Raw genomic sequence first — 17993 nt, 5'->3', positions numbered from 1 at the left:
TGTGATTAAGAGAAGTAGTTTGCCCAGGTTTTCCAGTTGATAAGTGGTAATAAAGGTAGTTGTAATTTGTCTATGTGATGGTAAGAGCTTAGACTTGATATCTTTGCATATAATATTTGCATATAATTATTTGTTGAACAAACTGAGTTGTTCCTTGGTTCCTGCTTTATTCTGGATTCCAGAAGACCCAAGGCAGTATTAGCCCCTCCTTCCTCTGCTCTCTTAGTCCTTAAGTATACCTCTATTAAGCTCATTATTAAAAATAAGAAGTGCTCACTTTATATCATAATTGTTTGTTTATACCTGATAACGCCACTGTACTATGAGCTTCTTGAAGGCCAGAACTGTTTTATTCATTCCTGAATCGTTTGTGCCTGACAGAGTAGTTGCATAGTTACTATTGAATAAATATTGAAGAAAAGAAAACAGATTTTATGTTTAAAATAAAATAAAATCTGTTTTCTTTTCTGGTTACTTATAGGATCAGCAGGATGAAGGATCCAAAGATGAGGCAATGTAGTGTGGTGATTAAGAGCACAGGGTCTGGGATCTCAAGAAACATATGAGCGTTTCTCTGCAACTTACTATTTGTGTGACACAGATAACATTTCTAACATCAATTTTCTCATCTGTAAAGTAGGAAGTTATAATATGTACTCCACTAAATGAGATAATCCATGTTGAAGCTCTTAATACTATGATAAAAGCCAAAAAGTGGCTAATTCACAGATTTTGAGTTTAAATAATAGGGAAATAGATGAGTTGGCTGAAATAGATGAGTCAGCAAGGATAGCAGTAAGTCTTTAATGTGTGCATAAGGTGATAGTGTGATATCCAAAGTTTAGATCTGGAACTGAGTGCCAATGTCAGGACTAGAGAGAGATTTGGTAATCTCCCATCTAGATTTGATTAAGTCAGGATAATTGTCCCATTTTGGAGGGGTACAATATCTGTAATACCACTTGTCTTCAGAATATATTTTAAGATGGGATATTTTTTAAAGCCAGTGATTGTATTAAACCCTGGAAGGCAGGCATTTAAATATATTGAAGTAGGAGCCCTTCTGGTGTCACATGATGTTTTGAGTTTTTAAATGACCAGTCCTGGGGGGAGGGTGTAGCTCAAGTGATAGAGCATGTGCTTAGCATGCATGAGATCCTGGGTTCAATCCCCAGTACCTCCTCTAACAATAAGTAAATAAATAAGTAAACCTAATTACCTCCCCCCACCAAAAAAAAAAACAATTAAAACAAAGAAACAAACAAATAAATGACCAGTCCTTTGGGTAAAGGGTCTTAGATCCGAATAGATTTTGATTGGCTCTAATCATGGACTGATTTTTTTTTTTTATGGACTGATTTTTGAATGGGAATAAATGAGAAGTTGTATGCTTGGAAGGGCTGATTCTTGTCTTCAAATACCTGAAGGGTTTTAAATTGATATGTTGTTAATTCGTTCATGTCCCAATGGCAGAATTCCAGCTCAAACTGTCCAAATTATAATAAAAAATTAATTTATTGGCCTATATAACAGAACAGTCCACGGTAGACCCTGACTTCAAGCATAGCTGGATCCAGAGCCTCAGTGATTTCATCAGGACTAATTTTTCCATCTTGGCATTGACTGCATTCAGGAAAGCTCTTCCCAGGTATTGGCAAGATTGGCCACTAATAGCCTCTGACTTTTATATCCTCAGTGTCAAGTCCAGTAGAAAGAGGGTGATTCTTCTTTAGTGAGAACAACAAAACCCTTGGAATTGAGTGACATTGGACTTACCTGGGTAATAATGCCAATTCTTAAACCAATTACTGTAATCAGCCCAGGTCATGTATCTATATCTCCCACTTTGGAGAGGGAGCAACCTCCCAAACCATGGAAGGGGGTGTTATCCCATAGGAAAACTAGCTGTTACCAGAATAGGAGGAAGTTGATGCTGGGCAGGAGAAAATAACAGATATCTATTAGAAAGGAAAGAGATGTTTGCTGTGTCACTCATTTCTACAGACCCATCAGTTTATTTGATAGTCCAACTAAAATTTATACAAATTTCTTACATGACAAAGTGCAAGCATGTGCTTCTCAGTCCAATAAAAATAATACTAACTAACACTGATGTAATGCTTGCTACATGACAGGTACTGTTCTAAGCACTTTAGGTATGTTAAAAAAAAAACTAATTTTGTTCCCACGGTGCCCTGTGATATAAATACTATTGTTAGCCCCTCTTTTTAGGTGAGAAAATTAAAGTACAGAGAGATTGTCACTTGCCCAAAGTCACATAGATAATAATGTTTTATGTAACTAGCTAGCAGTCTTTAGGCATGGTTGTTCCACCAGAGTTCACTATATACCATGTTGTGTTATCTGTCAAGAATAATTTTGGAATGTTTCTATCATATTTTGGTTTTTCCTCAGCCTTTGACATAAAGATTAGGAATTATTATGGGCTTAGCTTCTTGAGTTCAGGATAGAGCTCAAACTATTAGTCCGTATTTAGAAATCCACCTCCAATGCAGCTGTGAAAGTCAGGGTCAAGAGGAACACTTCTGATAGCACTAGTTTAAAAAAAAAACCAACACCCTTTTATTGTTAAACCACACACAACAATGTATTGCTTGGTGAATTATCATAAGGCAAAAACTTTTGTAATCGTCATCCAAGTCAAGAATCAGAAATTTGCCACTCACCCTAGAAGCCCTTCCATATGCCCCATCTCAGTCACAGCGTCCAGTTCCCCTCATAAGTAACCATTATCCTAACTTTTATAGTAATAACATTTTTTATTTCTTTTTTCTTATTACCCAAATGAGCATCCCTAGACACTATAGCTTAGTCATGCCCTTTAAAAAAACTTTGTGTATGTCTTTTAAGTCTCCCTTAATCTTTAGGTTCCGCATCCATTGTATCCTTTTCTTTAGTATTCATTTGTTCTTAAACAGATCTGTTTGACCTGTAGAATTTCTCATAGTTTGGATTTTTGATTGTGTATTCATGGTACAGTATAACACATTCTTGTGTCCTCTGTATTTCCTGCAAATTGGCAGCTGGATCCAGAGACTGGATACTACTACTTTTTTGTTTGTTTTTTTAGATTTTTTTATTTGAAATAATTTTAGACTTAGAGAATATTTGCAAAGATAGTACAAAGAGATCCTGTATACCCTTCACCCAGCTTCCCCTAATGTTAACATCCTGCATAATGGTGCAGTAATCAAAATTAAGAGAATAACTATATTCATGTATAACAATCATAGTTGTTATTCAGATTTTACTATTTTTTTCTACTGTTCTTTTTCTGTGCCAGGATCTGATTCAGTATCCCATATTGCATTTAGTTGTGTCTCTTTATTCTTCTCCAAAGCTTCTCCTCAGCTTTGCCTTTTCTTTTATGACCTTGACACTGGTCAAGTATTTTGTAGAAAGTTTCTCAATTTTGTTTTATCTAATGTTCTCTCATAGTTAAATTGAGATAATGGATTTTGGGGAAGAATCCCACTGACGTGATGTGACCCTCTCAGTGCACTGGATTGGAGGATACATCATATTGAAATGTCTTATTATTCCTAATGTTAACCTTAATCTCTTGATTAAGGTAGTATCTGCCTGGCTTCTCAACTGAAAATTACTATTTTCCCTTTTTAATTAGTAAACATTTGGGGGATATAATTTGGGGCTTTGTAAATATCCTGTTTCTCTTCAAGTTTTTGCCCACTACTTTTTGCATTTATAGGTTGAACTTTCCTGCAGTAATCATTACTGTGGTGCTCTAATGGTGACTTTTCTATTTCCCTATTTCCTTCTTTATGTATTAATTGGAATTCTGTTAGGAAGAGTTGTCATGTCATTTAATTAATTAATTAATTAATTAATTCATATTTATATCAGTATAGACTCATGGGTATTGATTTTATTTTCTGGATTATAATGCATACTTCTTTGCCATTGGGACCTATTTCCAGTTGACTCCTTTGTCCTTTTGACATACCTCCCTCTCACTTTCTTTTATTGTTTTTGGTTTTTTTGTGTGTGTATTTTGTTTTTAGCATTTTATTACTTTCTGGAACCAGGAGATGCTCCAGGCTTGTCTTGTATTTCCTTGGTCTATCTTTAGAATTGACTTCTCCAAGGAGTCTTTGTTCCTTTATTGGAGAATGTTATTTAGAAACCAAGATCTGTATGTTAGGTGTGTTTATTGCACTGTTTCTAGGACCCTCTAGACTAGAAATATAAGGATACACTTTTTTTGAAAAAGCTGAATGCATGCCCTTCTTGATATGGGAAGCTCAAAGACAATGTTTGTCTTATACTAGATGATAGTGCTTTTATTATCACCCATAGGAAAAGTATATCAAGGTAACTAAGAATACTTGCTTCATGGGATCTATCAGTTAAGAGTGAACAATTTTATGAAAAAAAAAACACTGATATTTTAGTATAATTGGCTGTAGTAATTAGCTTTTATAGTCAACTATTCTAAAACATTAGTTGTTAGATAATAATCCTGTGAGGTGGAAATGTTATTCATTGCTCTGGTGTACTTTGCATGGATTTTATTTTGGGGAGTACTCTAGGAAAAAGCATGGCTTAAAGCTATGGGTTCTTTAGTTTTTTTTAATTGAGTTTTTTTTCCCCAAACAGACATTTTGTGAAACCTACGTCAAAATGTTTCCAGCAAAATATTATTGGACTATTTTTATATGTATTAGAATTTGGGGGTCCTGGTTATTCTTTTATACATAGGATAGATTCACCATTATATTCTAGAGGATTTTGGTACTCTATAGCTCAGATTATAGTTCTCAAATGCACTACAGATCATGCCAGAGTTTTCAGTCTTGTGCACCAAAATAAGAAAATAAGGGCATTGTGAGAAGTTTATCATAAAGCTAAATATATTCCAGTAAAAATATTGTGAGTTTCTGCTCTTCCTATACTTTTTTAGTGTTATAGCTAGTGGTACTAAGTGGTAGTGTTTGTGTTTTTTTTTAATGTTTTTACATGAATTTGACTCTATTATTTATCTATTAAGTAATATTGAGGTCAAATTTAATCATCAATACAGCAGAACCACATTCCAGGCACTTGCCAGAGAACAGATTAACAAATTCACTAGTGTACAATATCTAGAAAAGGCATATCTGAGAGAAATTACTTTTAGACAGTTGCCTGAAAGGTATGCAGCTACATAATCAAAAATTTCCCTTTGGATTAAGTCAGTGGAGAGTGATGTTCCTGGGCAGCATCTTAGTGGTCCTCTGTAAAGTTGCTTTTACTGCTCTGTGGCTGGATGCCATTGACTTAGATTGAGTGTTGCCTAGTGAAGTGGCCTGATGAATCATCTCCTTGGGTCCCCAGTAAAGCTGTTAGTGAAGGGTGTTACACAGCAGCTTCCTTATGTGGCTCCATGATGGAAGTTTCTCTCTGGTCCTATTACAAGGACCAGTTACAGTTGTCTTGAACAGTGGGCTTTGTTTTATTTTTCAGATATCATGAATTATGTAACTGATAGGTTTCCTTCTAGGGTAGGTTTATAAAGTTTAAAGCCATGCTTATGGCCCACTCATTACAAATATATAGTTATTTTTTAAACAGGCTCTGTAACTTTGATTTTGTTTTATTTGCCTTTTTTGAATAGGTAATTTAGCCACATGGTTCAAAAATCAAAGGTGCAAAAGTGTATATGATTGAAAGGCACCTTTCTACCATTTTCCTATACCACCTAGTTCTGTTCCCTGGAGGGAACTGTTTCTTATGTTTATCAGTTTCATATTTATATATGTAATGCATTTTAAAACTTACACATTTTATAGATTTTTGTGGCTTCATTTTATGTTTTTCTCATCTTTCGTCATTTTCTTTTAAAGTTAATTTTCCTGTTAATAATTATAAAGTAATGCATGTTCATTGCTCAAGATTCAGAAGCTAAAGAAAAGATAAAAGGAACCAAAAATCTTCTATAATCTTATCACACAGAGGTGGTTGCTGTTAATTTTTTGTTTATTTTTATTTGGTTTATTTAATGTTTCTGCTTTATGCTTGTTTTGAGGCATTTCTCATTGAATACATATTCATTCTCTCTCAAATAATTAAATGAATGAATGCTGATAAATATTTAAAGTAAAATTTGATTGTATTTTACATGTCGTGTTATGATCTGCTTTTCATTTAAGACTATTTTATGGACATCTTCCCTTCAGTAAATATACAGTTGACCCTTGAACAGTGCAGAAGTTAGGGACACCTATCGACCCTCTGTGCACTTGAAAATCCAAGTATCATTTTTAGTCAGCCCTCCATATACGCTGTTCCTCCATACCCTTGGTTCCTCCATATCTTCTGTTCTGCATCCACTGATTCAACTAACTGCCAGTTGTGTGTGTAGTACTGTAGTATTTACTGCTGGAAAAAATCCACATATAAGGGGACCTGTGGAGTTCAAACTCATGTTGTTTAGAAGTCAGCTGTATATCTGTAATATACTTTTAAGTTTTAACTCAATTTTGTAATACTTTTAGATTTTCAAAAAAGTTGGAAAAATAGTACGTTGAGTCCCTGTTCACCCCTCACCCAACTTCTACTGTTACCATCCTATATAACCATATTACAATGACCTAGACCAGAAAATTAGCATTAATACAATACTATTAACTAATTTATAGACCTACAGAATTTTTACCAATTATTCCACTAATGTCCTTTTTTTCTGGTCCAAGATACAATCATGACCCCACACTGTATTTAGCTGTTATGTGTCCTTAGTCTCTTTCAATCTGGGATGCTTCCTTAGACTGAAGATTTTTAAAGAGTACTGACCAGTTATTTTGTCTCTCAGTTTGGTGTTTTTCTCATGATGAGATTGAAATTATGCTTTTTTGGCAAGGATACCACATTTCCGATATGAGGATCACAGTATTTTTATCCCCATCTCAGTGAATCATGTCAGGAGGTACTTGCTGTTGATAATGTTAACTGGTTAACATATTACTGGTGCTGTTAACTTAGGTCACTTGAGTTAGGTAGTGAATGCCAGGTTTATCCACATAAAATTATTATTTTTCCCCTTGCAAACATTCTGTTTCCAATCATATTTTTACCCACTAATTTTAGTATCTATTGTTGATACCTTTCACAGTTATTACTGTGGGGTCTGCCAAATGGTGATTGTCTATTTCCATCTTCCTTATACATTTGATGTTTATAATTCTCTACGGGGAAGAGCTTTCTTTTCTCTTCCACTTATTTATTTATTCAGTTATTTATAACGTAGTATGATTTTTAACTATAAAGTGCCCCTGTCTATTTATCTGTATAACTATCCACATATACATATGTATATACATAAAAATACATGTACATAAATCTCCATTAATAGACATTAGGGTTATTTAAAATTTTTTAGTACTCTGAGCACCATAATAAACATAATTCTTTGGGCACTTGTCCAGTAATTTCCCTGGGATAAATTGCCCTGAGAACAATTTATTTCTGGGTCAGAAGACAGACACTTAAAAAGTACATATTGCCTATAGAAAAGTTAATACAAACGTCACGCAAACAAGCAGCGTATAAGAGTGACTGCCATTTTCCTACTCTATGGACAACATTTCTCAGAGCTTCTAATTTGTTATCTTACTGTTCTTTGGAATGGAGCAGAATATATACAAATGAAACACTTTTTAGAGTGGATGAAAGCTACAAGGAGATGGTAAGAAGCTTAACTTTTAACATAAAATTTTCTCATGAGTGCTGCCCCACAATAGGCAATGTATAGAAGAAAGTTGCGCATCATCTGAAATCAAGACTTAAATTCACTTGCTGGGAATGAGGTAAAGGGGGTTAGACAGACCGTGAAGCCCTTCATGTTCCTGGGAGTATCAAACATTGGTTTATGGCCATCTGCCTATGTCTCTGAAGTAAGAGTGAACTTCGATGTCTTACTTTTCAGTGGTCGAAGGCCTCTCTCTGCTGGACTTGGGAGTGTCTCCGTATTCTGGAGCAGTATTTCATGAAGTAAGTGCTTTGTTTTCTTTTCTGGGTACTAAGAGTAGATTATAGTCACAGATACCAAAGCCTAACCTCTGTTTTGTACAAACATTTAAAAGATCTATTTTTAAAAATCATATTTAGAAACCGCCCTTTTTTAAATGTCCTCTGCTTAAGAAGATTTCACAATTGCAGTGGAAATGATCCAGATTAAGTAACTTGGGGAAGCAGATGAGACTTCTGTAGAACTTACTATTTTTGTTGGCAAACACATTGTTAACAGTTCCCAGTCCATGAATAGGTTATATGCTAATTGGCATGTAATTGGTTCTTTGGAATATGCTTTTCCATGAAAACTGTGAAAGCAATTGTTGGCTTCTTAGAAAGCCCACAAAAGCCTATTTAACCCATAAAATTAGTTCTTAAGAAGAATAAAATCACTCTTAGGTCACCATCATCTCTTGCTTGGGTTACTACAATAGCTTCCTGACAAGTCTTTCTGCATTCAGTCTGGCTCATTTACTTTTCATTCTGCAGTCAGAACCGTCTTCCTGAAATGTAAATCTCATTTTGTCAGTGTCCTACTCAATACCTTGGAATGTTCACCACTGAGCTCAGGATAAAATCCAGAACCTTAGCATGCATAGAAAGCCCTGTGGGCCCTGCTAACCACATCAACCGCATATCTTTCCACTTTTCTCTTCCCATTTTTATTGACCTTACCATTTAGAAGTCTTCTAATTTGACAATTTAACCCCTAATTTTTATAATTCCTCCCTCTTTCTACTTTGAGAACAATTTTTTTGGTTTGTCTATCAAATTTTGTTTTTTTCCCCATTCAGCTTGGTTCTCATAGAGATAGTAACTCTTTTGCATTCATATTTCATTATCTTTGTAGTGCTATCTAATTGAACCACAGTGACAAGAGCTACTAGCAGAAACAGGTTAGGAACAATTGAAGAGACTTTTTTTGTTGTTGTCTGTTTTGTTATGTTTTGAGGGGAGGTAATTAGGTTTGTTTATTTATTCGTATTTATTTATTTTAATGGAAGTACTGGGTACTGATCCCAGGACCTTATGCATGCTAAGCATGCACTCTACCACTGAGCTATATACCCTCCCCCTAACAGACTTTTTAATGAGCACACAGTTCAGTTATTGGAAACAGATGTGTGTGGGCATACTCAAGCATAGCCCACCAGCCATGAGCTCAGTGTTCTGTGGGCCTTGGGCAGTATGTTTTCTAGACAGAATAGGAGCCCCCTGAGAGAGTTTTAATATACTTTTATTGTGCTCCAGCACCATATTCTCTCTTATCTATGTGTCTTTGCTCATGTTGTTGTCTCCTTGTGGCGAGCCATTCTTTCCTCTTTTTGTGATTGACTCTGCTATTCAGACATTAGCTTAGGTTTTACCTCCCCCAGGAAGCCATCCCTCGTCACCTTAGACTAAGATGTTTCTCCTGTATCTTCCAAAGTGTCTTGTGCTTATCCTTTTCATGGCTCATATTATACTCTGTACTTGTTTTACCCACTATGATATATGCTCCTCAGAACATGTACTGGCTCCCTTTCATCATTTACTCCTAGTGCCTAGTTCTGTATCTGCATATGTATTCCAATCCTTCCATACCGTCTCTCTTTCTTTTAACAAAGGTTTGTTAAGTGCACACCAAATGCCAGCTACCCTGCCAGGTGCTAGGGATGTAAAACAAGACACAGTCCTTGGCCTTATGATACTCATTTCTAAGAGAAACAGACAACAAGTTAGTAAAAAAGAAACGGATTTCAGAGCAAAGAATATTGTCAGGAGTAAAGAAGGTCATTTCATAATGATAAAGGGCTCAGTTCATCAAGTGGACCTAACAATTCTAATGCTTATGCACCTAATCACAGAGTTTCAGAATACATGAAGTCTGATAGAACTGCAAGGAGAAGTAGACAAATCCCCAGCAATAGTCTGAGATTTCAGTATCCTTCTGTCAATGATTGATCGAACAAGCAGACAGAAAATCAACAAGGACATAGAAGACTTGAGCAATACACCAACCAACTTGACCTCATTGACATTTACAGAACGTTCCATCCAATAACAGCAGAACATAGAATCTTTTCAAGTGTATATGGAACATTTGCAAGATAGAGCATATCCTGGGCCATAAAATAAGACTTAATAAATCTAAAAGGATTGGAGTCATATAAAGTATATTCTCTAACCACAGTGGAATTAAGTAAAAAAACTAGTATCAGAAAGATACCTAAAAAATCCTAAAATATTTGGAAACTAAGTAACATATTCCTCAATAACCCATGGATCAAAGAAGAAATCAGAAGGGAAATTAGAAAGTATTTTTAACTGAATGAAAAGGAAAACACAACCTATCAAAAAATGTGGGATGTTGCTAAAGCAGTACTTGGGGGAAATTTATAGTGTTAATTACCTATATTAAAAAAAGAGGAAAAGTTTCAAGTCATTGACCTCAGTTTCTACCTTAAGAAACTAGAAAAAAAAATATGAACTCAAAGTAAGCAAAATAAAAGAAATAATAAAGATCTAAGTGGAAACAAATGCAATAGAAAACAGAAAAATAGTATTGAAAGTCACCAAAATAAACTTCTTTGGGATGAACAGTAAAATTAGTAAACATTTGGGAATGATGGATATGTTTGCTATCTTGATTGTGGTGATGGTTTCATGGGTGTATACATAGGTCAGAACATATCAAGTTGTACACTCTGAATATGTGCAGTCCGTTTTATACCAGTTACACCTCCTTAAAGCTAAGTTTTTAAAAATGTGATTTCATGTAAGTGGTAAGTACATATAGAAAAATGAAGCTGAGTAAAGAGATAGAGTGATGGTCATGAAAGTGTGTTCAGGGAAGGCACTCTGAGGAAGTGAAATTTGAATAAGAGATCTAAATGAAGCAAGCAAGCCATATGATGGTCCTGATTTGTGAATGAGTTTGGCATTTGTGAGTTGCAGAAAGATGGCCAGTATTGCCAAGGCAGAATGAACAAAGAGAGAATGATAGAGCTAAGTTGTAAGAAGTTAGGGGCCTGATTATGTAGGACTTTTTATAGACTTGATTAGAAGTTTGGAATTTCTATCTATCTGTCTGTCTGTCTGTCTATCTATCTAATCTTTTCCTCCAGTTTTATTGAGATATAATTGACCTACAGCACTGTGTAAGTTTAAGGTGTACAGCATAAAGACTTGACTTTTATACGCTGAAAAACACGTTAAATTTAGTGAACATCCATCGTCTCATATAGATACAACATTAAAGAAATAGAAAATTTTTTTTTCCTTGTGAGGTGAACTCTTAGAATTTACTCCTTTAACAACCTTCATATATCATGTACAGCAGTGTTAATTATATTTATCATTTGTTGTACAATGTGTCCTAAGTACTTATTTATCTTATAACTGGAAGTTTGTACCTTTTGACCATCTTCATCCAATTTCCCTTCCCCCTCTGGTAACTGTAAATCCAGTCTCTTTTTCTATAAGTTTGTTTGTTTTTGAAGTATAATTGACCTACAACACTATGTTAGCTCCTGGTATATAACACAGTGATTAGATATTTGTATACATTTTAAAATGCTCACCGTGATAAGTCTAGTTGTCATTTGTCACCATACAAAGATATTAAATAACTACGATTTTCCCCATACTGTGCATTTCATACCTGTGACTCGTTTATTTTTCAGCTGAAAGTTTGTACCTCTTAATCTCTCTATCTCTCTCCTCCTTCACCCTTCTAACCCTTTATCTATCTTTTAATGTAATTGTTTTTAATGTCCAGAATTTGTAATATGAGTACCAGAGCTTCCTCCCAGGCTCAAGTTTATAGATTCTCAGTTGGCTGGTGAGGCCACTTGGGATACTTCTTGTCCAATTTGGTTTCTAGGAAGACTTCATTTAAGTCCTTAATGGTTACTGATCAAATGGAATTATGATCTTCATCTTTTCCAACTCTTTTTCATATTCCTCAATCCTGGCCTTTAGAGAGACAAAAACTCAGCACAGCATTCGCATCTTTTTCTTCAGCATCCTCCTGGACAATGTATTTATGTTCTGGCACGAGAACCTTCAGGGCATTAAACTTTTTTTTAAAGTCATCTGCTAAGCCCGCCTTCACCACATTGGCTTTGTGGTAAGCCCAGTCCATAGCAAGGATTCTCAGGTAGAGGAGCCAGCCTGGAGGTGAGGGTCTTAATTCATGATTTCAGGGATTTGGCAGTGGCCTTTTGGTCTTGGGCTATGATCTCCCCAGAAGCTACCCAGTCAATGCGTTTTAGAGCAAGTTTTTGTCCTGCTGCCTGGAGATCCTTTACTGACCTTGTTGGCCCACAATGACAGGTGGGTTTTATTTTACTGTGATAGGAAGACACTACAGATTTTTAAACCAGGAGAGAAGTGATCATATTTATTTTACATTTAATAAATGTTGCTGTGGTAATGATCATTTTGTAATGTATAGAAATATGAAATCACCATGTTGTACACCTGGAACTAACAGTGTTGTAAGTCAGTTATACGTCAATTAAAAAAAAAAGAATCAAGAGATTTTACCTCAGTTCAGAGTTGTACTTAAAAAGGATAGGTTCTATGTCTTGCAATTGTAAAATGGAAATTCTTTACTTGATGAGTTATTTCATCATTTGTGTAGGAAGGCATAAGTGGAGATAGTGATGAAAACAAACAAAAAAACATTGTGCAGATATGACTGAGGTGTGGTTCCTCTCATCTGTGAAAAATGTTGCAAGTTTAATTAAAAGTCTTTTAAGTGTAACAGTATTTCACTGTGTTCAACTCAGTTGAATAACTTCATAAGAAATGGTTGTAGAAGGTAAGGAAAAGCTGAGAATTTCTGCCATGTTGGAACTGTGATTCTTTTGGATTTGTAACTTTCCTTTCATTGAAAATAAACACTAAGGTCTTTTTTAAGATCTTAAAAAATCTGCATACTGGAAGGAAATTGACTCTAGGGGCAAGAAGTGAAGCAGGGAAAATGATTAGGATGCTTGTGCAGTAGTCAAAGCAGGATGATGATGGCTTGAAACTAGGGTGGTAAGAACAAAGGTGGTGAAAGGTGATAAGATTCTAGTTATATTTGTAGAGGTAGATTTATTTATTTGTAGGTTTGATGAGAGCTATGAAGGCAAGAGAGAATTTAAGGATATGATTCAAAGATAGCAGGTTTTTGTCCTGAGCAACTGAGTAAATGGTGGTGTTATTTCATGAGATGAAGCATACTGAAGGAGGAGCAGGTTTTAGTTAGGGTGGGAAATAAAGAGCTCAGATTTCACCATGTTAAGTTTGAAGTGCTTATTAGATATCCAAATGGCAATGTTAAGGCAATTGGCTGTACAAATGTGAAACTCAAGAAGAGAGATCCAGGCTGGAGATATAAAATTGGGATCTATCGGCCTATCAATAATATTTGAAAACATGGGGCAGGATGTGTTTACCTCATGTGATAGCTAGCCTCCAAGATGGCTCCCAAAGATTTCCACCTCCTAGTAGTCACCATTGTGAAGTTCTCTCCCACATTGTACCAGAGTTGGTCTGTGTGACCAACAGAATATGGCAGAAATGATGGCATGTCTTCCTAGATTAGGTTATAAAAGACCCTGCACGTAGACTTTCTCTCTCTTGGATCACTTGCTCTGGGGAAGAAGACAATGATGAATCCTAGAACACATTCTTACTCTTCATCATGTGCTATACTAGTGTGTGTGTGTGTGTGTGTGTGTGTGTGTAAAAGGAGATAAAGGCATAAGGTAGGAATTTCTGGTTACCAGAAACATGTTAACTTTCTATACCTTATTAAGCAGAGGTTTTGTTTTGTTTTGTTTTATGAGGGGGAGGGTAATTGGGTTTATTTATTTGTTTATATTTGGAGGAGGTACTGGAGATTGAACCCAGGACCTCATGCATGCGAAGCATGCACTCTACTGCTTTAGCTATACCCGTTCCCCCTGTATATCTGTATTAAGATAACCCCTTTAGGACTGTTAACCTTTAAGAACTCTGAATTAAGGGACAAGAACAGTTGCTTCACTTGAACACAGTGCAGATGACTTTGAACTCAGAGTCTGATGGTCCTCATTCCTGAATATGGGTTAATTTGCTTCTAAGTTGGGCATTCATAAATCAAGAGCTACCTGTATTTTAATATAGTTTCTCTAAGTAATAAAAATACTATAAAGAAATAAAATTATATCAAACCCAATGAAAAGAACACTTTTGGAGAGAAAGCTCATTATTTGTATTGTTTTCTTCCTTAGTCTTTAGCAGATTTTATTATCTGGTTCTTAGGGAAAGGTAAGAATATGTGAAAGTGGAGAAGAAAAATCTGAACAGGAGAGAAAAAAGGAATTTAGTTACCACAGGTTAGATTTTATGACTGTCTTCAACAGATGTTTCTGTTTTCTGTGTTTACCCAAGTACTGATAGTAAAATTGTGAGTTTTCCCATATATACCCTACCCTGAGTGGGAGTGCTCACCTAAATGGAGATGTAGCATACAGACAAATTATATTCAGTGTATACTTCTTTATAATAGTATGATATGCAGTTAAACTAACTGCTGTGTACATGTTAGTTCATTATGGCAGTGAGCTCATTTGCTGATAGGCTTTTTGAGAACAGTTTGTTCTGTTATTTTTGAGGCCTATTTAGGGCCATTCTAAACTATCTGAAACATCAAAACACTTTGAAAGCAGGCTATTGGTAATATAAATATCAAGTTGCTACTTCTTACAAACAAAGTTAAATGCAAAAAAGGATCCATTAGTAGATATTTGTAAAAGTTTAATTCTTTTAGAATTTTGAAAGGCAAAGCTGATGCCTCTATTTTCAAAAAGAGGTAAAAAGTTGATCTCAGGTAGCTAAAGTATTGAAGTTTACTGTATGCAAGTTACCATGCTAAGTACTTTGTGACTATTACTACTTGATTCTCCCAAGAATCTTGTGAAATAGGTCACTATACTTGTTTTATAGCTAAAGAAACTAAGGCTTAGAGGGGAAAACAACTTGCCCAAAGGTACATAGGTGGAACCTCATTTTAAACCTGAGTCTTTATCCCAGAGATTTATCCTTTCTACCACACTGGCTGTTCTCACTAAAAAGCCTGTCAATGACCTTTAGAGTATCTTAGGACACATTTTTGCATGTAGTTGGGGATTGAGAAGAGGTGTTCCTGAGTCACGAGCATGGGCTTGCTAAAACCAAGTTATGTACTTTCCTTCTTTTCTGGTGGATTGACAAACTGGCGTATATAGAAGACCAACAATCCTGCCTAGAACAACTAGAAAAGCAGGAGGAATACTAAAAACATCCACTTGATGGCACTGGATAAGATGACCGGGATTTGAGGGGCTGAGATCCCAGAGAGGAAAGTCCAGAAATTGAGACCAACAGCCTGAGCTGCTTTCTCCTTGATGCATTTACCAATTTATTGTAAGTGGCACAGGCTGAGGAGGCAGAGAAAGAGAACAGAAATTGGCTGGTAAGAGACTATGGAACTAAACATAAACAGAGCTGTTGGCAGCGTAATGGTGCTAGGAAATAAAAATTCGATTGTACTTCCAACCAAAGTGGCAGGGCTATGGCATAGGACTTGGCTTCTGGTTGAGTCCTCTGAAGGACTACAGTTGAGGAATAAGGGTATAGACTAATCTTACAAAGACTGAAGCTAGCTTCTAATTAGGTAAACCCCTAATTAGATTAAGGTGATACAATTCTATTCTAATTACTTGACAGAAGCTTAAAAAAATCCTTTCTGGAGGAAAACCCTGAACCTCTACAATTTCTCTTGCACAACATACATCATTCAATTTAAAATTACCAAGCATAATAAAAGATAGAAAAAATAGGCACTAAAAACAGATTCACAGGTGATCCAGATACTGAGTTATCAAATTTGGACTTTAAAATAACTGTGACCAATGATTAATATGTTCAAAAAGTAAATGAAAAGATAGTGAATTTCCCCAGGGAACTGTAATATATAAAAATCATCAAATGGAAATTCTAGAACTAGAAAACAATAACAACTGAAGAATGCAATAGGCAAGTTTAACAGCAGATTACACAAATCAAAGAGAGGATTAGTGATCTGGAAGATAGGTCTGTAGAAAATACCCAGACTGAAGCTTGGAGAGAAAAGGATAGAGACAGAAAAAAAAAAAAAAAAAAAAAAAAAAGAGAGAGAGAGATCTATTAGATACAGTAGAAAGGTTTAACATGCATACAAATAGAGTTTCAGAATGGGAGTATAGACAGACTGAGGCAGAAACAATATTTGCAGAGATAAATGGCTGAAAAATTTTTTAAACTTATGAAATATTTCAATTCAAGAAGCTCTGTAAATCTAAGCAGGATAAATTCAAAGGAAAACATACACTGTGTATCATATGATATGACTTATATGTGGAATCTAAAAAAAAGACAAACTTACAGGTTTAAAATATATGTAGAATAAAGCCGTAACAACAATGACAGAAAAGGCTGGGAGTAGCTATATGGAGTTAAGAGTGTTCAGAGATCCTTATATTGTCTAGGAAGTGGTAAAAGTAATCATTTATATTATACTTAAATTAAAGTCAAAGACATATGTCATAATCTATAAATTAACCACTAAAAGAATAGTAACTAAATGTATAACCAACAAGCTAATAGAGGGGGACATGGAATAATAAAAAATAATGAAACAAGCAAGAAAGAGAAACTAGCATAGAGAAAATGGGACAAATGAAAAATGAAATAGTAAGATGGTAAACTTAAACACACATACATTAAATGTGAGTAGAATAAAATCCAACTGAAAGATATTTTGTGGATAAAAAAGTGATTATATGCTGCTTTTAAGAAACACGTCTTAAATATAAGAAAACATAAAAAAAAACAAAGAAAACATAAAAAAGTAGAAAGTAAAAATATACGAAAAGATATATCATGTAGACATTAGCCCAAAAAAGCTGATGTAGCTATACTAACATCAGATAAAGAACATTCTAAGGCAAGAAACATTACTAGAGGTAAAGAGGATTATTTTATAATGATTAAAAAGATCAATCCACCCAGAAGATACAGTAATTCTACACATAAATTCTGTAACTACATAGCTTCAAAATATATAAAGCAAAAATGACATGACTAAAAGGAGAAATAGATAAATCCACAGTCATAGAGGAAAATTTTTAACATATCTATCTCAATCACTGATACAAACAGACCAAACAATTAATAAGGAAATAGCAGATTTGAACAGATCATTTAGCATACTTAACCTAGATGTCATACATAGACTATTAGACCCATAAATGTTACTATGCACATTCTTTCCAAATGTATGTGGAGCACTTACCAAAACTGACTGTATGATGGATCACAAAGCAACTTCACAATACATTTGAAATGACTGAAATCATACAGGGTATTTTCTATGACCACAGTAATAACTACATTACAAAAATATAAAAATGAAACCTATAATAATCGGAAATTAAACATTGTACATTTTAAAGTAATCTCAGTTAGAGAAGAAGTCTCAGTGGAAATTAGAATACTTTGAACTGAATGATACTGAAAAAAACAACATAACAAAACTTGTATGATGCAGCTAAAACCATACTCAGAGGAAAATTTATTACCTCAAGTGAATATACAGTTGACCCTTTAATAACACAGGCTTGAACTTCATAATTCCACTTAGTAAGTATGTACTACAGTACTGCACAATCCAAAGTTGATTTAATTCAAGGATGCAGAACTTTTTTTTTTAATTTTATATTATTTGGTGGGCAGGTGATTAGGTTATTTATTTGTTTGTTTGAATGGAGGGGATCCTGGGGATTGAACCCAGGACTTCATGCATGCTGAGCATGTGCTCTACCACTGAGCTATACCCTCCCCAACAAGGATGCAGCACTTTGGATATAAAAGGCTGACTGTAAAGTTATACTCATATTTTTGACTGTGTGGGGGGTCAGGATGGC

At 35.0% G+C, this 17993-nt stretch overlaps 1 protein-coding gene and 1 pseudogene across 3 annotated transcripts in view; one reads left to right on the top strand and one right to left on the bottom strand.

Moving 5' to 3' along the window:
• PIGU (phosphatidylinositol glycan anchor biosynthesis class U) overlaps positions 1 to 17993 on the top strand; it is a 99066-nt gene that overhangs the window by 21316 nt on the left and 59757 nt on the right. For all 3 annotated transcript variants that reach the window (XM_072944058.1, XM_006202628.3, XM_072944059.1), the window contains one exon: positions 7946 to 8010. Coding sequence is in view for 1 of the 3 variants with exons in the window: in XM_006202628.3 (XP_006202690.2) it covers positions 7946 to 8010 (65 nt within the window). In the remaining 2 variants the exon portion in view is untranslated. The remainder of the gene's footprint in view (positions 1 to 7945; positions 8011 to 17993) is intronic.
• Positions 11834 to 13707, bottom strand: LOC107033381 (ATP synthase subunit d, mitochondrial pseudogene; annotated as a pseudogene).

This window comes from Vicugna pacos, chromosome 19, assembly GCF_048564905.1.
Source record: "Vicugna pacos chromosome 19, VicPac4, whole genome shotgun sequence".
Lineage (NCBI taxonomy): Eukaryota > Metazoa > Chordata > Mammalia > Artiodactyla > Camelidae > Vicugna > Vicugna pacos.
Note: the sequence above shows the minus strand (reverse complement) of the source record. Positions and strands in the feature narration are given on the sequence as shown.